General features: G+C 43.4%; 1 protein-coding gene across 1 annotated transcript in view; it reads left to right on the forward strand.

The window, feature by feature from the left end:
* CD83 (CD83 molecule) overlaps positions 1 to 25731 on the forward strand; it is a 138699-nt gene that overhangs the window by 44624 nt on the left and 68344 nt on the right. The window contains exon 2 of the mRNA XM_012476575.3: positions 15169 to 15321. Coding sequence (XP_012331998.2) covers positions 15221 to 15321 — 101 coding nt within the window. The 5' untranslated portion in view covers positions 15169 to 15220. The remainder of the gene's footprint in view (positions 1 to 15168; positions 15322 to 25731) is intronic.

Raw genomic sequence — 25731 nt, forward strand, 5'->3', positions numbered from 1 at the left:
TGCGAGAAGTCACGGAATTCTTATTTCTGGATGGCTAGCTCAGTGATTCAGCCTCACTAATAAGCCCTGGGGGAAAAAAATACATGTTTGTGTCCTAACTGAACTCTGCCTTCCCATCACGCAAGAGCACTGTTTCTGCCCGAGTAAGGAAAGAAAATTCTCAACAGAATAAGTGTTCTATGGCCTGGTGATAATTAATAATAAAAATACTATTAAGGAAGTTTTTACTGACTGGAGGTTACTGGGTAATTTACTCACTTAGCAATTGTTGGGATGCTTTCACATTGCCCTGTTGGGTATTTACTTAGGAACTCGGACCGCTGAGCTGTGTCTTGCTCTCAGTCGCCCTCTGTTGGCTGGAACATGGATCGTTCTCTCCCCGCGGACTGAAGAATAATGACGGGCACGTACAAATAACGGGCACATTATGCTTATCTGGATCCCCCCACCCATGAAAGGCTTATTTGGATTTCAAATTAGCAAATTTTTAATGAATGCACACTCTTCACTCTTTACCTGCCTAATTTCTCTTCCTAGCACTCATATGCACCCACCTAACATGTATCCACCTATGCACCTTGACTTATGAACTCATCATAAGTTGAAAATATTATGTCAAAACTGCGTTTAATACACCTAGCCTACCAAACATTATAGCTTAGCCTAGCCCACCTTCATCATGCTCAGAACACTTACACGAGCCTGTAGTTGGGCAAAATGATCTCACACAAAGCCTATTTCATAATAAGGTGTTGAATATCAAATGTAATTGATTGAATATTGTACTGAAAGTGAAAAACAATAGTTGTATGGGTATTCAAAGTAAGGTTTCTACTGAATGGGCATGGCTTTTGCACCACTTGGAAGTAAAAAAATTCTAAGTGGAGCCATCATGAGTTGGGGATTTGTATTTGTTTATTCACATTTTGTCTGTCACCCTGATGATACCATGAGCTTCATGAGATCAGGAACTTTTGTTTGGTTCACTGCTGTGTTTTCAGGGCCTAGAAGAATGCCTGGCACACAGTAGGTGGTCTATGAATGTTAGTTGAATAAATGAATGGGCACCAAGCATATCTAAGAATTGGGTACTGTGGTAAAAGATTAATAAGAAGTGTGGCGATTCCTCAAGAATCTAGGACTAGAAATACCATTTGACCCAGCAATCCCATTACTGGATATATACCCAAAGGATTATAAATCATTCTATTATAAAGACACATGTACACGTATGTTTATTGTGGCACTGTTCACAATAGCAAAGACTTGGAACCAACTCAAATGCCTGTCATTGATAGACTGGATAAAGAAAATGTGGCACATATACCCATGGAATACTATGTAGCCATAAAAAAGGATGAGTTCACGTCCTTTGCAGGGACATGGATGAAGCTGGAAACCATCATTCTCAGCAAACTGACACAAGAACAGAAAATCAAACACCGCATGTTTTCACTCATAGGCAGGTGTTGAACAATGAGAACACATGGACACAGGAAGGGGAACATCACACACTGGGGCCTGTTGAGGGGTGGGGTGCTAGGGGAGGGATAGCAAAGGGTAGAGAGATTGGAGAGGGATAACATTAGGAAAAATACCTAATGTAGATGATGGGGGGATGGATGCAGCAAATCACCATGGCACGTGTATAACTATGTAACAATCCTGCACGGTCTACAAATGTACTCCAGAACTTAAAGTATAATAATAATAAAAAAGATTAATAAGACATTGTTCTGGCCTTTTAGAGATTCACAGTCTAGAATTGGACCAAAAAACACTATGATTGGAGGAGGAACTGTTGACACCAGCCCTTTATAATCTAGAGGACACTGGCCCTAGGGAATCATTCACACTTATCTTCAGTATTTGAAGAGCTGTCTGTGGAAGAAAGATTAAACCAGTTCAGTTTATTTCCAAAGAACTTTCCAGTTGGTAGAAGGTACAAGGCAAAAATTTCAGCTTGACAAAAATCTCAGAATTGTCTGAAGTAGTTTTGGATTGCTTTGCTCATCATGGAAGTCATAAAAACTCATTTTCCTGAGCCCTTTCCTATATAGAACCAGAGTCTCCAGGCGTAGGTCCCAGGAATCTTTATTTGATAATAAGCTCCTTGGTGATTGAGAGGCAGTCGTCTGCAGACTGTTGTTAGAGAATCAGGGATTGGACTGGGAGACTCAGGTATCAGAGGAGGAGTAGAACTAAATGATCTGAAAATATAAGATTTTATGGTTCCAGAAGATCATGGAACTCTCCTCTTAATAATGGTAATATTAGTCATTGTGGTCTTTGCTGGGACTGCTACCCAACTAGAAACCCAAATCAAGAAGGTTGGCATGGCAGTCTGGCAGATTCTTTAAGCAACGTGGGGTAACTCCATGCATTCTACCACCCGGCAGAGGGTAGAAATGATTGACCTTCAAATGCCCATGCCCAAATAATCCACCTTACAAATTGCTGTCTTGTAGTCAAATTTATAGTGCTGGCTGGCAGTGTTGGCTCATGCCTGGAATCCCAGCACTTTGGGAGGCCAAGGCGGGCAGATCACGAAGTCAGAAGTTTGAGATCAGCCTGGCCAGCATGGTGAAACCCCGTCTCTACTAAAAATACAAAAAAATTAGCCAGACATGGTGGCGCGTGCCTATATTTCCAGCTACTCTGGAGGCTGAGGCAGGAGAATCGCTTGAATCCAGGAGGAGGAGGTTGTGGTGAGCAGAGATCGCGCCATTGCACTCCAGCCTGGGCGACAGAGCAAGACTCTGTCTCAAAAGAAAAACAACAAATTTGTATTGATGATGTCTACATAACTTGTTTCTAATTTAGAGCACTTGAAGAGAAACTAAAATAATGGGTCAACTTGTTTTAAGGACAATTATCAAATTGAAATGTTTGTTGAACTGATAAGATCTGGCAGTGTCCCCACCTAAATCTCATTTTGAATTGTAATCCTCAGAATGCTCACGTGTTGTGGGAGGTAATTGAATAATGGGGGCTGTTTCCCCATATGTTGTTCTTGTGATAGTGAGTAAGTTCTCATGAGATCTCATGGTTTTATACACTGTTTTTGTTTGTGGGAGGTTTGACAATTTATACTAGGAGTAGGGAAAGGTGTTGAAGGTGAATTGCTCACGCATCTCAGCTTCTAAAGCTAAAAATATTTATTTAGGAACTCAGACGAGGAGGAATGGGGAGCTCTTATTATAGAAGTCCTAGCATGCGTTGACTCATCCATAGTAAGTACTCATTAAATATTAGGCCTGGGCCTGGCGCAGTGGCTCACGCCTGTAATCCCAGCACTTTGGCTGGCCAAGGCGGGCGGGTCACGAGGTCAAGAGAGTGGGACCATCCTGGCCAACATGGTGAAACCCTGTCTCTACTAAAAATACAAAAAATTAGCTGGGGGTGGTGGCACACACTTGTAGTGCCAGCTACTCGGGAGGCTGAGGCAGGAGGATCACTTGAACCTGGGAGGTGGAAGTTGCAGTGAGCCGAGATCACACCACTGCACTCCAGCCTGGTGACAGAGCAAGACTCCATCTCAAAAAACAAAAAGAAAACAAAATATTAGATGTGATAATTATTTATTGAGTGCAGAATTGGAGAGGGACACAAAGATGAATAATCTATTGCCTCTGCTTTCAAAGATCTCGGAGTCTAGCCTTGATGACACAATCACAGTGAATGTGACAAGTATATTAGAGGTTCTTTAGGACATGTGGCAGGGGAAGGTACAAAGGTGTGTGTCTCTGGTGTCCCCAGCCCAGTCTGACCAGAGGTTGTATGAATGTGGCTAGTTACCTTCCCTGCCCAGGTCATTAATTCACAGGGGTTGGGGCATCACTGCTTTTGTTGGCTTGTTTCAGATTGGAAGAAGGAGGAAAGGCTTATGTGTGGTTCCCAGGATGCTGAAGAGAAAGACAGGAGTGTGGAGGGGAAGGCATGGCTTCCTTCACTGCCTGGTCTAAGAGGCTGGACCTACAGTGAGAAGGAATGTGAAAACAGAGAGTGTTGTTTTCACAAGGGCATCTGCCACTGGGCAGAGAAGGGGTGCCTCCTTGAGGAGACGTGGGTTATCAGAGACTGAAGTTCACCCATGGAGGTGTTGCTGAGCTCTTTTATGAGAGGCCTTGGGGACCCACAATAACTAGGGGATAATTTGAGGGTGGACTTTGTTCTTGGGCCAGTGTTTAAGAAGTTGGTAAAATTCAGGTACCCATGGTCCAGTCCTGCATCACTTGATGATGGGGATGTTCTGAGAAATGCATCGTCAGGCGATTTTGTCATTACACAAACATCGTAGCGTGTACTTACACAAAACTAGGTGGAATGGCCTACTACACACCTAGGCTATGTGGTATAGGCTATTGTTTCCAGGGTACGAACCTGTACAGCATGTTACTGTACTGAATACTGTAGGCAGCTGGAACACAATGGTACTTATTTGTGTATTTAAATATAGAAAAGATACAATAAAAATATGCTGAGACAAGTTTATGGGGCCACCTTGGTATACGTGATCTGTTGTTGACTGAGACATCATGGCTGTTTCTATTCTAGGAAAATGAAGAAAGTAAAAATCTGTGAGAAGGTCCTGGTAGATGGGGCTTCAGAAATGTGCAAAAAGGACATTATTCATTGGGCTTCAGAGGTTAAGTAGGTTAAGAGTTAACATTGAGTATTTCCCCCAATACTCAATGTTAACTCAGTGCTTCCTTGTGCCATCTAGTTATGCTGAAGGGAGCAGCGTGGTCTTCAGGGTCTCTCTCCTGCTCAGTCTTCTCATAGTCATGCCCAGCATGTCCATTGTAGACTGCTGGCCCTGTGCTTCTCCACTTGGCCGTGGGTGGGGCTTGGAGTTGGCCTCAAATGCTAGAACAGGGAGAAGGAGATATCTCTGTCCATCTATGTCCACATTAGAGATTCATATATGCACATCTATGGGAGGGCGATTCTTATTTAACAGCAACACAAGTTCCACTTGAAAGCCCCTGTTCTCCCTTTCCCTTACTACCAGCATCATGGTTAGACTGCTGGGCTGAGTGGATAGGCATGGAGAATGGGTGGCAGAGAATGCCAGATTACCAAACAGTGCAGGGCAGGAGAGATGAATGAGGGGAGCTGAGATGGACCAACTGGCAGCTCGTGAGGCACAGAAACACTTTCAGGATGTTGAGGCCAGGCTTGAGCCGCTTCTCCTGGGGAGCATCCAAATCCAGAGGCATGATGCCCACACATCACACTGATCTGTCTACTGCTATCAGGAGGGGCATGTGGACCAAAGCTGTCAAGAAGCTCATGAATCTAATTGCTGCCCAGAGTGAAGCAGCAGACTTGGGAACTTGAATCCCCGCTTTGATTCACCATTGCTCATGCAGACGGGACTCAGTCTGTTTCCTAGAAGGACACTCAGGGGGACCTGGCTTTCCTTCTCTACCATACACCCTGGCTTTCTTCACACTTAGACCGGGGGATCTGGTGAACATCTGCAATGATAAGATGATGCTCTCTTTTCTGTCAATCCTCTGATCTCCTAGGTTTCGCAGGGAGGCAGAGCTAAGAAAGCGTGTATAGATTGTGGTCACCTGGGTGATCTCTTGCACAGGACTATACACAAACACACACATGCACACAAATGGTAGGAAGCGAAGGGGCTCCATTTTGCTAAAGCAAACAACACCGCTCTCTGTGCCGTTGCTCCGCTGGCCAGGCAGTGAATGGGTCTGCCACACAGTGAGAAGGATCTAACCATCGTCTTTGTTTGCATGCCTCCTGCTGTTGCAGCACCTGTTCAGGGGACCCTGGGGGCTTTCCATCCTTGTAGTCATAATCCTGCAGATTTGAGCTATGGACTATGCTCATTTCCCCCGCTTCGGCTTCATGTAGTTTTTATTTGATGTGTGGAGGAATTAGAGAGTGCCATGTAGCTGTGCAGGGTGAACATCAGCTCGTTAAACTTTCCAAGAATCGGACAGTCTGTGAAGATTAATTATTGGCTCTGCCTTTTCTGTGCTCTGTCATTAGGCAGACATCTCTGTTGCTCTGAGAAGTTAACACAAATACTTAATTAAAGCTAACCTTGCCTCTGTTTGGAGGCTATTCCAATAGCTTCCGGCTTCTCAGAACACAGAAGACACTTCACTGAGTGAGCTCAGGAAGGTCCCAGCAAAGCACTAGGGAAGAAATTGAGGGTGGGGTCAGGGAGCTGGGACTCTGCCTGGGGAAAGGGTGGTACCGTCCATCTCAACTGGGGTGCCTATGACTCCCATGCAGTGTTCCTGCCCAAAAACGCCAGGAGAGCCTAGAACCTGTACTTGTTCACAGGCATGGTGGTTTCAATGGAAGACGTAATCCCCAGAAAACCTATGGCATTGAATTCAAATTGGATTTCTTTCCGCTGTGCTATTATTCAGTTAACTAAACACAGACATCTGCACATCAGGAAGTAAAAATGTACATTTTTGGAACACTAGGATTTGAAACACTCAAAGCCAACCATTATCTGTATTTGGTTGATTGGATGGGGTGGCATGTCTTTCTGTTTTTGCTTTTTAGTAGAACAGGCAGTGTCTTTCACACGAGTTATTTGTAAAATGCCTGAAAAAAAAAAAAAGCTGTTTAAAACGGTGGCTCAGTTCCAAGGCTAGCCCATAATGCTTCTTTAACCCACGCAGTGCTGTGCTGCATGGCTGGTGCTTCGCTGGTCTACTGGAAACACATCCTACATCCTTTGTTTTGTATCAGTGGCAGCCTCTGAACACTGGAAAGGGTTATCCCCGACCCACTTATCCCTACTAGGGTCACACATTCCAGGTGCGAATGGACTGGATTAAGTAGAGTCCACATGTCTTTCACTCACGCTTTGAGCATACAGCCAGTTCCAGCCACTGTACTAGAAGGTAAGGATACTGAGATGAATAAACTGGGTTGCTACCTTCAAGGAGCCCATGGGTTGGTGAAAAAGGTAGATGAGGCTGGGCGCAGTGGCTCACGCTTATAATCCCAGCACTTTGGGAGGCCGAGGCAGGTGGATTACCTGAGGTCGGGAGTTTGAGGCCAGGCTGACCAACATGGAGAAACCCGTCTCTACTGAAAATACAAAATTAGTTGGGGTGGTGGCACATGCCTGTAATCCCAGCTACTCGGGAGGCTGAGGCAGGAGAATCGCTTGAACCCAAGAGGTGGAGCTTGCAGTGAGCTGAGACCACACCATTGCTGAGATAGTGCCATTGCACTCCAGCTTGGGCAACAAGATTGAAACTCTGTCTCAAAAGAAAAGAAAAAAGTGTAAGGCTGGTTGCCTCGCCGGGAGCTTGGACGCGCCCCACCTCCCCCTTTTTTTCCCCGAAAGCTTGGACAAGCCCGGATGAGCTCGAGCAAGCTCAGACATGCTCAGGTATGTTCCCTTCTCCCATGCTGGCACAGCCTGGCCTTCCCTTAAAGAGCCCAGTATGCAAACAAGGTCTCGTAATCCTAGCCTCTTGCTAACCAATAGCAGTCAAGTCTTATTGACCAATAGCAGTTGAGTCTTAATAGCCAATAGCAGTCGAGTCTTAACAACCAATAGCAGCCAAGTCTTTCCAGCCAATAGCAGCCGAGTAATTCCAACCAACAACAAGCCAAGTCCTAGATGAAGGCTTGTAACTTTACCCAATAGCAGTCCTGCTCTCCCACAACCAATCGAACACCTCCACTCCCTATAAAAACCGCATGTCTGAGCGGAATCAGTGCGACTTCTCCAGCCTCTCCTGTCGGACTGCAGAACCTCACCCGGGAGCCTGAATAAATTCCTTCGCATTGGATCTTCTTGTGCTGGCCTCAGTTTCTTCACTTTAAACTCGGTGAGAACAAACCTTACAAAAAGAAAAAGGTAGATCAGTAAATCTGCTGTTTCATTGCAGTGTGGTGCTCAAGCTGCTTTGGGAGTACAGAAGGGATCATGTCCACAAAGATGTTGCTGATTAGAAAAAAGAAATCAAGGCCGGGTGCAGGGGCTCACGCCTGTAATCCCACCACTTTGGGAGGCCCAGGTGGGTGGATCATGAAGTCAGGAGTTGGGGACCCGTTTGAGACATGGTGAAACCCCGTTTCTACTAAAAGTACCAAAATTAGCCAGGCATGGTGGTGTGTGCCTGTAATCCCAGCTAATCGGGAGGCTAAGGCAGGAGAATCATTTGAACCTGGGAGGCGGAGGTTGCAGCGAGCCGAGATCGTGCTACTGCACTCCAGCCTGGGAGAGAGGGAGAGACTCCATCTCAAGAAAAAAAAACAAAGAGGAAATCAAAGTAGAGAATGAGGCAGCAATACCGAAACAGCAGTTCTTTCATGGGTGTAACTAATCAAATAATTTAAAGAACTGTGAGTTTGCACAACACTTTACATGCATTCAAATGGATTGGATCCTTACACCAGCTATGAAAGAAAGGTAGCATTTATATTTATATGAGCGAATGTGTTTAGCATTCATTAATTGAGTGCCCACTGTGTGCTGGCAGTATGCTAGGCTTTGGGAGAGCAGTGAACGGAGCTAGCTCCCTGCACCTTGCCCTCTACTAGAGGCCAAGCCATCCTCAGTTGGTGTGACTTCTGTGTGATCATACAGCTAGTTAGGGAGGCAACAGCTTGTACTGGGCCTTCTGTGCAACTGACTTTTCCACCTATAACTCACCTACTACATTGAGAACACATTTTTCTGACACTTTTTCCAGCACCCCCAGATAACTCTGCTTGTTCTATTGGCAACAATGACACCAGCAAGCGGAGGTTGTCACTAGGCACGCAATAATGTGAGATTTCAGCAGTGCTTAAACTAGGGAAAGTTTCGGATGCCAGAGCAATGGTGTACAGGAATGAAAGAGGTGGGGGAAATAAACCCCATGAAGGAAAGAGAACATTTCCCCTTATACCCAGCTCATATTGAAAGTTTGGAAATGACTGAGTTAAGCCAGCCCACCATGTGCCTTAGTATAGCTTGTTCCATCTCTGGCTGTTGTCTGGGATTTTTTAACAATCATAGACATTTTCGGGATATATTAAGTCATTTTTATTTTGGTGGTTCATATATAGCCGAAGTTGGCAGGATTGGCTTACTTTGCCTTTATTGGAGCTTCACACAAAATGGTGCACTGATAAATGTTTGTTCAACAACTGGTTTTCTAGGAAAAAAGGCAAATACATAAGCACATACATTTGTCGTAAATTTTACTGCTACAAAGTTGTGTAGCACACAATTCACAAATAAGTATAAAGTAGACAAGACTCTTGATTGTAAATTTTAATAGCCGATTGATTCTTACAAAAGGCTTTTGTTGATTTCTGCTGAACTGTTGTATCCATAGTCAATCTGTGGTTGTAATTCAACCATGATTTGACAAAAATCAAGCTATCAAATAATGTTTGATTACTACACCATTCAACAAAGTCACTCAAGGCATTAACAAATGACTGTATTCTTTTTTTTTTTTTTTTTCGAGTTGGAGTCTTGCCTTGTCACCCAGACTGGAGTGCAGTGGCGTGATCTCAGCTCACTGCAACCTCCGCCTCCAGGGTTCAAGTGATTCTCCTGCCTGAGCCTCCTGAGTAACTGAGACAATAGGTGCCCACCACCATGCCCAACTAATTTTTGTATTTTTAGTAGAGACAGGGTTTCACCATATTGGCCAGGCTGGTCTCAAACTCCTGACCTTGTGATCTGCCCACCTCAGCCTCCCAAAGTGCTGGGATTACAGGCGTGAGCCACAGTGCCCGGCCATGAGTGTAGTTCTAACGTGAATGCTGGTGGATGTTTTTGTTTACTCTGAATGAACAGAAAGGAAACCATGAAGATGTGGAAACTTCATTCATTAGTCAATATGAGTGATGTCACTGAATTAGATCATCAATATTTTTTAATCAGATCTCCCAGTATTTTTGAATACTGGAAGAATATTTCCTCAATTCTACTCACAATCTAGCAGCTACAGATCCACTTTTAAGTTTTATGAAACACTTTTACATTTAATCTGTATCATTAACATTTCCTCTGTCACCTTTTTAAGTATAGACAAGCAACAAAAAAGGAAGCCCTGATTTTTAGTGTGTGCCATTTTTGGTGGCGTAAATACTCCTAGCATGGCTGATTTCATGCTATCATTGTGACATTACTGAACACATTGACAGGAAGAGAGGTGCATACATATTATTATGTAGTATTTTGACAATACAGGTCTAATAGAAAATAACTCAGGGAGTAGGTAATAGCAAAATGTAGCAAAATTATTTGAAAGAGATGTTTTGTGTATTTATGACCTTTATTTTTATTTTTTTATTTTTTTGAGATAGAGTTTCTCTCTTGTTGCCCAGGCTGGAGTGCAATGGCCAAATCTCAGCTCACTGCAACCTCCGCCTCCCGGGTTCCAGCAATACTCCTGCTTCAGCCTCCCGAGTCACTGAGATTACAGGAATGCCCCACCATGCCCAGCTAATTATACATTTTTTGTAGAGACAGGGTTTCTCCATGTTGGTCAGGCTGGTCTCGAACTCCTGACCTCAGGTGATCTGCCCACCTCAGCCTCCCAAAGTGCTGGGATTACAAGCGTAAGCCACCGTGGCCGGCATCACCTTTATTTTTAATATAATTTAATTGAAATTTTATATAATTTAGTTTATAACAATAACTGTATTTAACAACCAGCCTGCAAAATCCTGAAAATTCAACAATCTGCTCCCGTGGACTAGTACAAACTGTCAGCACCCCACTACCGTCTGCATATCACTCCCATTTAAGTGAAAAAGATTAGTTTTTTTTATAAAATGCTGTGACACTTGCCTTCTAAAATGAAACTTATAGCCAGGCATGGTGGCTCATGCTCGTAATCCCAACACTTTGGGAGGCCAAGGCAGGTGGATCATGAGGTCAGGAGTTCAAGATCAGCCCGGTCAACATGGTGAAACCCTGTTTCTACTAAAAATACAAAAATTAGCTGGGTGTGGAGGCACACACCTGTAATACCAATTATTTGGGAGGTTGAGGCAGGAGAATTGCTTGAACCCAGGAGGCGGAAGTTGCAGTGAGCTGAGATCATGCCACTGCACTCCAGCCTGGGTGACAGAGCAAGACTCCATCTCGAAAAAATAATAAGATAAAATGAAACATATAAACAGGTGCTCAATATATATATGTTAGATGAATGAAATTAGAAGAGTATTTGCACTAATCAAAGCATGCTCTTGATTTTTACAAAATCATACACCTGAATGTGGAATAACTGCATCTGAACTGGCAAATACTGTGCTTACTCTAATGAGCCTCTTTGCTCAGCTACAGTGTGATTTTCCACCCTTCTAAAGACACAGCTTGAATTTTGAAACTAGGTCCCTACAATTTGATTCTATCTTGTTTGACTTGGAAGAATAACTCATAACAAAGCTGATATTTTAAATATTGGTAGGTTCCTTAAGACCCTGAGTGCGATGTCTGCTCAGGTGAGCACCTGCTAATTAGCTAGCTGGGATCTGGTCCTTGGGGGACTTGTCTCACCAGCTGCTTCAGATTGTTTACACTGTGAGACACTCACCTTTATCCCTGCAATTAATTAGGGGTGGAGCCTTTGCAGTCTTGCTTTTAATTCACAAATGACAAACACATTTCCCTTCAGCACGCTCCTCTCTGCAGTGCTATTCTGTAAGTGATCTGTTTGTGGGTTACAGAAGGCAAGCCTAGAGCTGTATTGAAGTCACTGCTTTGCAGGCACAGAATAAGGAAGCCATCCATCGGAGCAGCAGGGACCTATGGCACGACTGTTTTTTGTCTTTCATTTATTCTCACTCACTCAAATAATTAATAAATATCAAGTGCCCACCTGGAATCTGAGCAGTGTGATTATTACTAATCTTTTAGGAAACAGAGCCTTGCCTTGTCACCCTGGAGTGCAGTGGCATGATCCCAGCTCCCTGAAGCCTCAACCTCATAGGCTCAAGCAATCTTCCTGCCTCAGCCTCTCAAAAATACTGAAATTACAGGCATGAGTCACTGTGCCCACCTGTAAATTCTTAATATTTAAAAAACTTCATTGATTTTTTCTTACAGAGGCAAAGTGTAAACATCACTGACTGTAGAAGACAGTAATGAAATACAGATAAGTAAAGACAAAAGAAAAACATCCGTAATTCACTTTCAAAGATGTTCTCACTGTCTTCCAGACTTATTAGTGTGTCTATAACATAAGGCTGCAAAATTGGGACCATACTTAATATAAGGTTGTGGGATTTTTAACTTAAAAATATATAAGGAAAAAAATTACTTAAAAACTTTTTAAAAATGTATTTTAGCGATAAAGTCTTGCTCTGTCTCCCAGGCTGGAGTGCAGTGGCACTATCGTTACTCACTGTAACCTTTCACTTCCGGGTTCAAGCTATCCTGCCTCAGCCTCCCGAGTACCTGGGATGCAGGTGTGAGCCACCGAGACCTGTTAAGAGTTACTTTTAGTAAGACTTTAGCACTAGTTAGTCCAAGGAGGAGACAAAGGGTTCCTTTAGACTCATTGTCTTGAAGGGAAATGAAGTGACCCTTTTTGTAATCCTGTCCACTCTGGAAAGGCAGCGCTGCTGCGGAAGGAACCGAGTGGCCGCCGCAAGCCCTTCTGCGTAGAATACGCTGTTCATGAAATGAGGTAATTGGAGGCCTTGGAATCTTGTGATTGTTTTCTTGTGGTGTCAATTGGATTAGATTCTTTAATTTTGGAAATTAGACTGTTGTTAATGAATGCATATTTCTATAGTTGCTTCCTTTAGCTTAGTGGTAAAAAAAAATTTTTTTTAAATGCAAGGTTGTGGTATTACCTGTGTTAAGAAGAAACAGAATAGAGCTTTAGCGGCAACACTGCCTTTAAAATAGAGGGAGCAACGATCTCCGGGGACCCAGCCAGGAGAAGAGGCAGCAAGGTCAGAAGAGTTCTCTGAACAACTCTCCATCTAACACTGGAGACCTGTAGGCATCTCAGCCTCCTTTTGTCTCTAAGAAAGTTGTGGAGATGCTAAGATTAGGTTCTGAGCTCAACTGTTGATAAACAAATACATAGAGGCAGGCAGGCAGCCTGGGTGGGGTGGGAGTGGGCTCCTTCCGGGAAGCTGGAGAGCAGCAGGGAGGAGGCACGCTCTCCCCACCTTCCCTCTACTGCCCTTTCCCCAGGGGTCATAGCCCACACCCACTATCACCTGTAGCCCAGGCTTCTCCTCTGAGCCACAGACATTCTTGGCCAGCTTCTTAGGTGGCAGTTCTACCTGATGTTCCCCAATCCCCTTCACAGTGAACGACGAAGGGGAGATCATTGCTACCCTACACCATCAACTCCCCTCCTGCTCCTCTTCCTGGGTCCTTAGGAACCGTGTTCTTACCCCTCAAGTCTGTGGGTCTCCTTTTTTTTAAAAAAAAACAAAAAACAAAACAGTCTCTGTCTCCACTGTCTGCCCCACTGCCACTGGCTTGGGTCAGGCCCTCATGATTTCTCACCTGTATTAGCACAATCTCCTCCTTTGAAAACAGTGTCCCTGCCTCCGGCCCGGCCCCTCATAATCATCCTTGTCCTGGTGAGCTGGCTACAGCCTTGCTACTGCACGTGGGGTCCCTGGACTGGCTGCTTCAGCATCGCCTGGAAACCTGTCAGGAATGAAGAATCACCGCCCCTATGTTCCCAATCAGTGAGGGTCCTGACTGAAGATGAAAACCCCATTGATTTGAATAAGGAAAATTTGATATAACGAATGAACAAATGGATAAATAAATTGTATCCACTTATGCAATGGAAACTTATTCAGGAAACAATATGAATGAATCCCAAGGGCATGATGCCAAATGAAACACTCAAGTCTCAAAAGGTTATAGGCAGAATGATTCTATTTATAGGACATTTTGGAAAAGGCAAAACTTTAGGACCAAGTTCAATGATTTCCAGGGGCCAGGAAGGGGAGGATTTTGTTACAAAGTGACAACATGAAGGAATTTTGGGGGTGTGGAAGTGCTGTGTATTCTCATTCTGAGGTTGGGTACACTTGTCTACATTTGTATTAAAACTCATGGAACTGGCTGGGCGTGGTGGCTCACGCCTGTAATCCCAGCACCTTGGGAAGCTGAGGTGGGCGGATCACCCGAGGTTGGGAGTTTAAGCCCAGCCTGACCAGTATGGAGAAACCCCATCTCTACTAAAAATATAAAACTAGCTGGGTGTGGTGGTGCATGCCTGTAATCCCAGCTACTCGGGAGGCTGAGGAAGGAGGATCACTTGAACCCGGGAGGCGGAGGTTGTGGTGAGCTGAGATTGGGCCATTGCACTCCAGCCTGGGCAACAAGAGTAAAACTCTGTCAACAAACAAACAAACAAACAAAAACAAAAACTCATAGAACTGTACGTCAAAGAAAGCCAAGTGGACTACATGTAAATTAAAAATAAATAAATATAGTAATGCATTATAAACCATTGAATAAAATCAGAAGCCATGAGTTCATATTGATAAAACTAAGCAAATATAAAATACTTCCCCCAAACACTACAAAGCAGGGAAATATTAAGTTTACAGTGGAGAAACCTGGCCAACCCACTTTAATAGAGTGACTAAAGGTAGCGTCATCAGTAATGTACTAAGTAGAATCATTTGCCATCCAGTGAGATGCAACATGAAGATCACAGTCAGGGCAAGCTTCATGGACTTCTGCAGTAGCACAGGACCCAGTGCTCAGAAGGGGCATATGCTTAGTTTAATGCTCTGCTGTTGTTTTCTTGAAATTCTTTTTTTTTTTTTTTTTGAGACAAATTCTTGCCACATCGCTTAGGCAGGAGTACAATGGCGCGATCTCGGCTCACTGCAACCTCCGCCTCCTGGGTTCAAGCAATTCTCCTGCCTCAGCCTCCTGAGTAGCTGGGATTACAGTTGCATGCAACCACACCCGGCTAGTTTTTGTATTTTAGTAGAGACGGGGTTTTACCATGTTGGCCAGCCTGGTCTCAAACTCCTGACCTCATGATCCACCCGCCTCAGCCTCCCAAAGTGCTGGGATTACAGGTGAGAACCACCATGCCTGGACTGAAATTCTTAATTGTTTAATGAGGGGTTGGTCTGCATTTTCATTTTGCAGTGACCCATGCATGTATGTAGCTGGTTCTGAACACAGTATCCTTTCTGTGATTTTCCTGCCAGAGATGTATAACCTGAATTTGATCATGGCGAAACATCAGCCGAAGCCAAATTCATGGACATTTTACAAAATCAGTTGCTTCGACTCTTCACAAGTGTCAAACTCATGAATGTCACTGAAGACCGAGGAGCTGTTTCATGTTGGAGGATGCTAAGGTAACATGACAAGTAACTGCAGTGCAGGTTTCTGTATTGGGTCCTTTGGCAACAAAAAGTGTTGTTGGGACAACTCATGAAACTTGACTGGGTCTGAAGATGAGGTAGCAGGAATGTACCAGAGTCAACTTTCCTATCCTGATGGTTGAATTGTGGTTATGTAGGAGAATGTCCTTGTTTGTAGAACTTCCAAACTTAAATATTTAAGGGTGAGGAGGCATCACGTGGGTGTCTTACACTCTAATTGTTCAGGGCAGACATTCTTTGTGTTCTTTTTGCAACTTTTCATGAAGTTTGAGGTTATTTCAAATAAGAAAGAGTGATGGGGAGGGAACAGAGTGATGAGGGAGAGGGAAGCCTTCTCTAATAAGGTGACATTTGACCAAGACCTGAATGAAGTGAAGGAGCAAGTCACTGAGTATCTGGAGGAAGAACATTCCGGGCAGAGGGAGCAGAATGGCACCAGATCTGTGAGGAGGACATATGCCCGAAGTGTTTTGAGAAATAGCCAGGAGGCTAGGGGGCTCATGCAGAGACACGGAATGAGAAAGTGGTAGCAGGTGAGGTCAGGGAGGTAAGGGACCGAATCAAGTTCCAGCAAGGATGTTTTGGTTTTGTTCTCTGTGCTGGGAGACATTGGAGGGTTGGCCAGAGGAGCGACATGACATGACTTGTATTTTACAAGGATCACTGTGGCTGCTGTGTGGAAAATAGATGGCAGAGAGGCAGGGGTGGAAGCAAGGACACCAGTTGGAAGACTGTGGGAATAATTCACTTTCTGGTGGATAACAGGGCTGCAGAAACCTTCAGAAAGGCTGTGAAGAGCCACTGCCGGCCCACAGCACAGAGCACTGGGCTCTGCCCCAGCGGCAGTGATACCATTTGACCACTCCTGCATCCTCTGCCCGTCTTCCCCTGGAGGCGTACCAAGAGATGTCCGTCACAGAAGCTGCTCATGAAGGGGCAGTTCTGATCATGACTTGCTAGGAAGGTTGAAGAGCCAGCTGGTTGCATTGTTAATCAAATTTTTCTTTATTTGGCACAATGCTAAAGTGTCTTTTTAAAATGAGTGATCATAGAACCAAAGACAAGCTCAGGGAGAAATATTGTAACTGTAAGATCTTGTCTTATTGCCTGGAGCTGCCTGGCGACTCCAAGCACTTTTGTCTTGTGCAAAGTTTGCCTTGTCAAAGTCCTCGAATGAAAGAGTCTTGAGGTTTTATCTGATCCCACCCAACAACGAAGAAAAAATTTGAGCATTGACCTCTGATTTTTAGACCCAGAGGGACCTTGGTGAAAAATGATTCCAGTCCCCTCTTTTCCTGGATCTATCAGATGAGTGATAATTTAAAATTCAGTTGGTTTTGTTTTGCTCCAGACTTATCCTCGTGAAGTTCCAATGATGGAAAGATTTGGACTTAGGTGCTAGGAGTTGTGTTCAACTTTCTTCTTGGAACATCCAGTAAAAGTCTTTAGGATATATCTGAAAGACAATTTCATATCTTTTTTATGTTTGGACAATACTTTATTATATATTTCTTTTCAAACATAAATATATGCTTATGGTATGCTATGTAAAACACACATTTTAAAAATCCAAGAGCAGGCTTACACGTGAAGAGCAACATTTGAAATATGTTTCTTCCCTGACTTTAATAAATGCATATCTATTGTAAAGTGCATTTCCATTGTCATTCTAAGCCTCTGGGATAGTTAATCCCCAGTGTACAAAGCAGAGACCCAGCTTGGTTAGAGGATGATTTGCTTTAGGTCGGAGAGAAAGCCGGTGACCTTGGCAATGAAGCAGCTAGTTAGAGTTGAGTGATTTCCAGGTCAGCACACAAGAGCTCTGATCACCAATTTTGTTGGCTTGATACTGACTGAACTGGTTCTTATTCAGCCCATAGTGCCTGTTCTTAAATTCACTGAGAAGGGTGGTTTATGTTCAAATTTTGTTTGAAGAGATTTATACCATTTAGAGGGTAGAGATAAAAATATGATCTCCTTCCTTAACTTTTAGGATTATAATTCTAGAGAAGATGAAGCATCGTCTAATTCTAAAAACACAACAAAAAATATGTAAGCTTTAATATAATAGCATTGCCATGAAAAAATTACGGGGATTTCAAACAATTTACAAAAAATGTTAGGCATTGCTATAGTCTATATGTGGTCTATATGTGACCCTCAAAATTCATATGTTGAAACTTAATCATCAATGAAATAGTAATAAGAGATGGGGCCTCTAGGAAGTGATTAAATCATGAATAGATTAGTGCTCTGATAAAAAGAAATTGAAGGGAGCATTCTAGTAGTGATATTTGCCCTTTTCACCCCTTCCACCATGTGAGGATACAGTAAGAGGTCCCACACCAGACACCAGTTGCAAGTGCCCTGATCTTGGACCCCCCAGTCTTCAGGACTATAAGAAACAGATTTCTCTTCTTATGAATTATCCAGTCTCAGATATTTTGTTATGGCAGCACAAATAGATCAAGACAGGCATGCTGTAATGTTGTGATATGTCAAAATTGGAGTAGCTGTGTCAAAAATTACGGGGATTTCTTGTGGCTATAACCTATGTTTGCGTCTTATTTCCTGAAACCATTCATAGATCTACTTACTTGGATCACATACTTCCAATACATTTTGTCACCTTAATAGACTGAATAAGAAAAATAGAAATATCTGGGTCTTGAGTATATTCACTATGTGACCTTAGGATTCTATGCCTATGAATATTCTCATTGGTGGGTCTAGTTCTCATCTATAGGTTACTGCCTTTTATGGTCTGAATAGTTTTCCCCAAATTCATATGTTAAAGTCCTAACCCCAAAACCTCAGAATGTAACTGTATTTGGAGATAAGGTCTTTAAATAGGTAATTAAGTTACAAGAAGATCTCCAGGGTGGTTCCTAATCCAACATGACCAGTGTCCTTATAAGAAAAGGAAATTGTGACATAGATATGTACATGCATAGAGGAAAGACCATGTGAAAATACTGGAAGAATATGGCCATCTATAAGCCAAGGAGAGACTCTCAAAATGAAACCAACCAACCCTGATCTCGGACCTCAAGCCATCAAAACTGTTAGGAAATATGTTTCTGTCGTTTCAGCCAACCAGTGTGTGGTACTTTGTTATGGAAGCCCTCATAGATGAATACAGATTTTGGTACTGGGAGTTGGGTACTGATAGAACAAATACCAAAAAATTCAAAGTGGCTTTGGAACTGGGAAAGGCTAGAAGAGTTTTGAGGGCATATTAGAAAAACCTAGTTTCTCGAAGAGCCTGTTGATAGAAATGTGGACATTAAATATGCTTCTGGTGAGGTCTTACATTGAAATGAGGAACATGTTTTGGGCACTGGAGGAAAGATGATCCTTGTTACAAAGTGGCAAAGAACTTAGTTGAATTGCGTTCTAGTGTTTTGTGGAAGGTAAAACTCATAAGTGACAAACTTGGGTATTTAGCTGAGGAAATCCCTAAGCAAAGTGTTGAAAGTGTGGTCTGGTTTCTCTTTACCACTTATGGCAAAATGTGAGAGCACAGAGTTAAGTTCAAGAAGAAAGTGTTAAGCAAAAAAGAACCAGAAATTGAAGGCTTGGGAAAATTCTCAGCTATGTATATTGCAATACATGAAGAGTTAAGTTAAAAGAATGTCTTTAGAGTGGTCCCTACTCCGATATGACCAGTGTTACAGTATTGAATAACAATACTGCCTTTTATGTCACAGGGTAGCTATAATGATCAAATGTAGTAAGTTATATATGTACTCTAAGATCTTGGTAAACTATAAATTGTTCTACAAAGATAAGATGCAACAAAGATAAGATGAAGCTTGGATCATTACAGTCTCAATCCAGCTCTGTTTCTAATAAACATTATCTCATGCCAAAGACTTCTAGACCTCCAGTAAATTAGATCAATAAGCATTTAATTAAATACTCTTAATAGCACATGAATAGATACAATCAGGTGGCCAGTACAGTAGTTAATGCCTATAATCTCAGCACTTTGGGAGGCCAAGGCAGGAGGATTGCTTGAGGCCAGGAGTTCAAGACCAGCCTGGGCAATATAGAGAGACCCTATCTCTACAAAACATAACAAAATAAAAAAATTAGTTAGGTATGGTGATATGCACCTGTAGTCCCAGCTACATGGGAGCCTGAGGTGGGAAGATCACTTAAACCTCAGAGTTTGAGGCTGCAGTGAGCTATGATTGTCACTGCACTCCAGCCTGGGCAATGGGGTCTCAAAATGAGGAATAGAAAATAAGCAGAAGGCACAGTCTTTCCTCCATAGTATCTAGAAAGCAAAAAATAAACATATATCTCAACTAATAAACTACACAGCAATCTTGGGATAATACGTTTTCAGCTTTTCACGTTAATTAATTGGTTAACCTCTAAAGCAAGTTGATATTCTTCCTAACATCTTTTGGGAAAATGACAAAAGCAAATTCAATTTAGAATCTTACAAGCTTGTATTCTTTTTTGTTAGTTTGGCACAGACACATTTTTTTTTTTTCTTTTTAACTTCTATTATTCTCTTGGAAGAGCCAGATTTTCAACTCAGAGGCTGACATCACAGTCTGTAGCTCCTGCCAAACATAAAAGTTTCCGATGGAGAGTATTTGTAAATTTGGCCACTGATTTAATTAAAAACGTTTCCAGGAAGTGTAAAAGACAAGGTTGTTAGATCTTTATTTGCAATTGCGAAGCAGTCTAGAAACTTGAACAATGATGTCTACCTTTAGTACAACTTTTTAGGACACTCAAAGCATGGAGTCTCCTGAGAGTGGAAAGCTTTCATCCTTTCCCTCCTTGTTCAACCTCACCATTGCTTTTGGGGCTAAAATTCTGTCTTCCCCTAGTCACAGGGGTAAAAACTTTCACAAAATAAGTAATAATAGTTTAAAAATAATAGAGGGAGACCAAACAGAGCTCTGGTCACTGACATGCCGACATGCCGGCTCACACCTGTAATCCCAACACTTTGGGAGGCTAAGGCAGGAGGATCACCTGAGGTCAGGAGTTCAAGACCAGCCCAGCCAACATGGTGAAACCCTGTCTCTACTAAAAATACAAAAATTAGCCAAGCGTGGTGGCGCACACCTGTAATCCCAGCTGCTGGGGAGGCTGAGGCAGGAGAATTGCTTGAACCCAGGAAGTGAAAGTTGCAGTGAGCTGAGATTGTGCCACTGCACTCCAGCCTGGGCGACCGAGCCAAGACTCCGTCTGAAAAATAAATAAATAAATAAATAAATAATAATGGGAAGAAAAGAGAGAAGATAACTGAAGGACACCCAGAAACCTTTCCCATCATGTCAGCAATTTACCAGCTACACAAACATTTGCTTCCGATACAGTATCTGCATGGATCATATCAACTGACTAATATTCATGGGAGTAATGCTTTTCGTAAACCTTTTTGCCTTCTAAGGAATTTACTTTAAAGAAAAGATTTTTGGATATGATGGCCCCTTACTGCAGTTCTGAGAGGTGTTATGGAAATGTAATTACACTCTCCATCAGAGGTTTAAGGGAGCCCAATGGCTAATTATTTTGTAAAGTGTAGAATTTTCTTCCCATTTGAAGACTCTCCTGCTCACTTTTGATTTTTAAGTTTGAATTTCCATGAATTTGTCTCAAAGTCAGAGACATAAATAAACACATGACCCCAAAGGAATACTGGAGGACTACACAGGGATCTCTGGCAGAGCAAATCCGTTCTGATTCCACACCACCCATCTCCACTCATGACAGAGCCACAGCATGGGACAGTGCCTCCGTTCAAGAAAGGGTACTCTCCACATATACTCCATGGAATACTATGAAGCCATAAAAAGGGATGAGTTCATGTCCTTTGTAGGAACATGGATGAAGCTGGAAACCATCATTCTCAGCAAACTAACACAAGAACAGAAAACCAAACACTGCATGTTCTCACTCATAGGTGGGAGTTGAACAATGAGAACACATGGACACAGGGAGAGGAGCATCACACATTCAGGCCTATTGGGGGTAGGGGGATTGGAGAGCAATAGCACTAGGAGAAATACCTAATGTAGATGACGGGGTGATGGATGCAGCAAACTACCATGGCACATGTATACCTATGTAACAAACCTGCATGATCTGCACATGTACCCCAGAACTTAAAGTATAATAACAGAATAAACATTTATTGAAAAAAAAAAAAGAAAGTCCACTCTCGATGTGTTTGGCTGTGCTGTCATGCACTGCTACACACATCCCAGGAACCCCAGATACTGAAAAAAGAGAAGCTGCTTTCCCAAAACAAGGTTTGTTCCTAAGATCAGCTCATGATCCTCTTTCTCCCTTTATTTTTCTTAACCATAAACACCAGTTTTACTATCCATCCATCCTAACAAGGTCAATTAGCCAAGACCTTCCCATGCTGCCTTTACACTTTCATCTTCCCTCTTTTAGCTGCCTTTAGCAGCCTTATTGATGGGGTGTCACATCTCCCTATATTCTGTACAGGCTGTGTGTGTGCATGCATATGCGTGTGTATATGTCTGTGGGTGTGTATCTGTGTCTGTGTGTGTATCTGTCTGTCTCTGTGTCCCTCTGTGTGTGCGTATGAATCTGTGTCTGGTTTTGTGTCCCTGTGTGTGTATATCTGTGTCTCTGTGTGTGTGTGTGTGTGTGTATCTGTGTGTATGTTGCGGGGGTGTATATATGGTGTGTTTCTCTATATTCCTTTTCATTTCTCCCTAAGTGACCGTGCCCAGATTGCCTCTTTACTCCTTCAGATAAAAAGCAAAGGGGTTTGGGGAGGCCGAGGCAGGAGGTTCACTTGAGCACAGGAGTTAGAGATTAACCTGGGCAACATAGTGAGACCATCTCCACAAAAAACTTTGAACAAAAATTTTAAAAAGCAAAGAGCTTTGGGTAATACTAACAGTAGTTGCCACTAGCGTCCACATGCAGCTTCCTGTGCACACGTCAGGCAGCTCATCAGCTGTGCATCTGTGAACCACTTTAATCCTCACCACAACCATACCAAGGTGGAACTCATTTTACAGATGAGGAAACAGATATGTAAACTCTTGTGAAGAAATCCAGAGGAGTCTGAGCGCAGTAGCTCCCAACACCTTGGGAGGCCGAGGTGGGTGGATCACCTGAGGTCAGGAGTTCAAGACCAGCCTGGCCAACATGGTGAAGCCTTGTCTCTAATAAAAATACAAAAATTAGCTGGGCGTGGTGTTGGGTGCCTGTAACCCCAGCTACTGGGGAGGCTGAGACACAAGAATCACTTGAACCCAGGAGGCGGAAGTTGCAGTGAGCTGAGATTGCACCACTGCACTCCAGCCTAGGCAATAGAGTGAGACTCAGTCTCATTAAAAAAAAGAAGAAAGAAAAGAAATCCAAAGGAATGAACAATGAAATACATTGTCCCTCAAATGTGATCCCCCCTTTGGCTCACATTCTTCAGTATATATACATATGCCACTTACTGTATGCAACTATTCTAGTTCTATAAATTACTACTGTATCTTAGCTCATTTACCTAAGGGACAAATGGATCTTGAAATTGTATTTTTAGAGTTAGGAAAGTAGAAAAGAAGAGGAGAGGGGTCATGAATTGATTATATAAGAATATATATAGAGAGAGTATATACAGAGGACAGGCTTGGAAAAATCCCTATACCATAAAATATTCCATTGCATCCTTCATGAACGTATTCAGGAGCCTGTAGCTTTCCTTCCTTCCTCCAACACAGTCAGTTACAGGGACAGCAGTGGTGAGTTGACCTGCTCACAGAGCATCTAGGGAGCACTGACACCCAGGAATCATATTAAAATTTTCCTTAAGGTTCTCTTCTGCCTCAAGACTTGAAACTTGGCAGCCTTCTACCTGGGTAAGCAAACATCTCCATGGTACATTACTGCCACCTAGAGCTGATGTATTGAAACACAGATTCTAGATAAAGCAAAGCTGAGAACAAAGCAAAATAAAAAGTCACGCCTACCCCTGTCCTAAAGCAGGCTGTTTTAATCCGAGCGGTTTAGATTAAAAATATAATGGACTGGCCGGGCGCGGTGGCTCAAGCCTGTAATCCCAGCACTTTGGGAGGCCGAGGCGGGTGGATCACGAGGTCAAGAGATCGAGACCATCCTGGTCAACATGGTGAAACCCCGTCTCTACTAATACAAAAAATTAGCTGGGCATGGTGGCGCGTGCCTGTAATCCCAGCTACTCAGGAGGCTGAGGCAGGAGAATTGCCTGAACCCAGGAGGCGGAGGTTGCGGTGAGCCGAGATTGCGCCATTGCACTCCAGCCTGGGTAACGAGCGAAACTCCGTCTCAAACAAACAAACAAAACATATAATGGACTTTAAGATGACATTCCTTTCTTCAAGATGCTGAACTTCCCATCTCTGAAAGTGGGTTACCATGCAATAATATTAAAATTAAGTTCAGTAGCTCTCAAAATAAGGAAGAAGGAATTTGAGAGAGCGAGACAGAGAGAGAACATGTTTTGAAAAATAAACCTTTGCAGTTGTAGCCATCACGTGAAAGATGAGGAAACTGAAGCTCAAAGCTGTAACAGATTTCTTTTTCTTTTCTTTTTTTTTTTTTTTTGAGACAGGGTCTTGCTCTGTTACCCAGGCTGAAGTGCAGTTGTGATCTGAGCTCAATGCAACCCCCGCCTCCTGGGTTCAAATGATTCAAGTAGCTGGGATTATAGGTGCTTGCCACTACCCACGGCTAATTTTTTTGTATTTTTAGTAGAGATGGGGTTTCACCGTGTTGGCCATGCTGGTCTCGAACTCCTGACCTCAGGCGATCCACTTGCCTTGGCCTGCCAAAGTGCTGGGATTACAGGTGTCAGCCACTACGCCCGGCCTGTGACAGATTTCTTGTGTTCAAATTACTACTAAGTCATTTCAGCAGGATGGAATACAGGACCCTGGTTTTTTATTCCAAAATGAAATCATAACGTAGAATCAGTGTAAGCCTTAACATAACCTCACAATTAATGGTGGCCTTCCAACTGCCCCACCCGCAGTTCTATGAGACTGTGTCCATGTGCTGTTCTGTGCGAAGGTCACCCTTGGTAAGACCTGGTGGCTTTGGAGTTCTTTCCTGGGAGCAGTGTTGGGTATACACCCATCTGCGCATGTCCTTTCCCCCAGCCGGCAGATGCTTGTCAGGTAGTGGCTGAGGTCAGAGGGCAAAGTCTGTGGCAGTAAAAGTAAGTGGAGGCCCTGATCTACGCGGGCAAAGAAGACCTTAAAACAAGCTTTATTATACCATGTTGTCACCCACCACTGCTCAGCCTGGGAGGTGGAAGGAAGCTGTTTTTGTTAAGTGAAGATGTGGTCCGGATGGAGGAAAGGAAGGAGAGTCTGTTTTGTGATCTTTCTTGTGCTTGGACCTCACTGGATAAGTCTATGGACCTATGTTTTTTTTTTAGATGGAGTTTTGCTCTTGTCGCCCAGACTGGAGTGCAATAGTGTGATCTCGGCTCACTGCAACCTCTGCCTCCCAGGTTCAAGTGATTCTCCTGCCTCAGCCTCCCAAGTAGCTGGGATTACAGGTGTGCGCCACCACACCCAGCTAATTTCGTATTTTTAGTAGAGACGGGGTTTCTCCATGTTGGTCAGGCTGGTCTCAAACTCCCAATCTCAGGTGATCCGCCCGCCTCAGCCTCCCAAAGTGCTGGGATTACAGGCATAAGCCACTATGCCTGGCTGGACCTAGTCTTAAAATAATGGTTTCGAATGCATAAAAGGAAAGACATGGGATTGTAAAGGAAACTAATTATGTGCAAGTGAAGTTACCACATTCTTTAAAAATATGTGATATTGTATTATATGTGTGTCTTAGACAGCTTGGCTGCTATAGCAAAATACTACTGCCTGGTCAGTTTAAGCAACAGACAACAATTTTTTACAGACCTAGAGGCTAGAAGTCCAAGATCAAGATGCTGGCAGATTTGGGTTTTGGTGAAAGGTCGCTTTTTGGCTTGGCTTGCACAATTCCACCTTCTCCCTGGATCTCCACATAGTGGAAGGGAGGGGAGAGCATCGGTGAGGGGGGTGGGGGGAGAAAGGGGAAAGCAGAGCAGGGAGGGGAGAGTGGGGGAGGGGAGACCGAGGGAGAGAGTGGGAGGGAGAGGGGAGTAGGAGGGAGAAGGGGGAAAGTGGGAAAGAGAGGGAGAGAGCAAGGGGGAGAAAGAGAGAGGTGGGGGAGGCAGGGAGAGAGAGAGAGTGAGTGCACAAGCTCTGGTATCTCCTCCTCTTCTTATAAGGGCACTAATCCCATCATAGGGACTCCAGCCTCGAGATCTCATCTAAACCGAATCACCTCCCAAAGATCTCACCTCCTAAATACCTTCATACTGGGTGTTAGGACTTCAACATATGACTTTGG

This window comes from Aotus nancymaae, unplaced genomic scaffold (genome assembly GCF_030222135.1).
Source record: "Aotus nancymaae isolate 86718 unplaced genomic scaffold, 86718_ANA_hifiasm-v0.15.2.pri h1tg000051l, whole genome shotgun sequence".
Lineage (NCBI taxonomy): Eukaryota > Metazoa > Chordata > Mammalia > Primates > Aotidae > Aotus > Aotus nancymaae.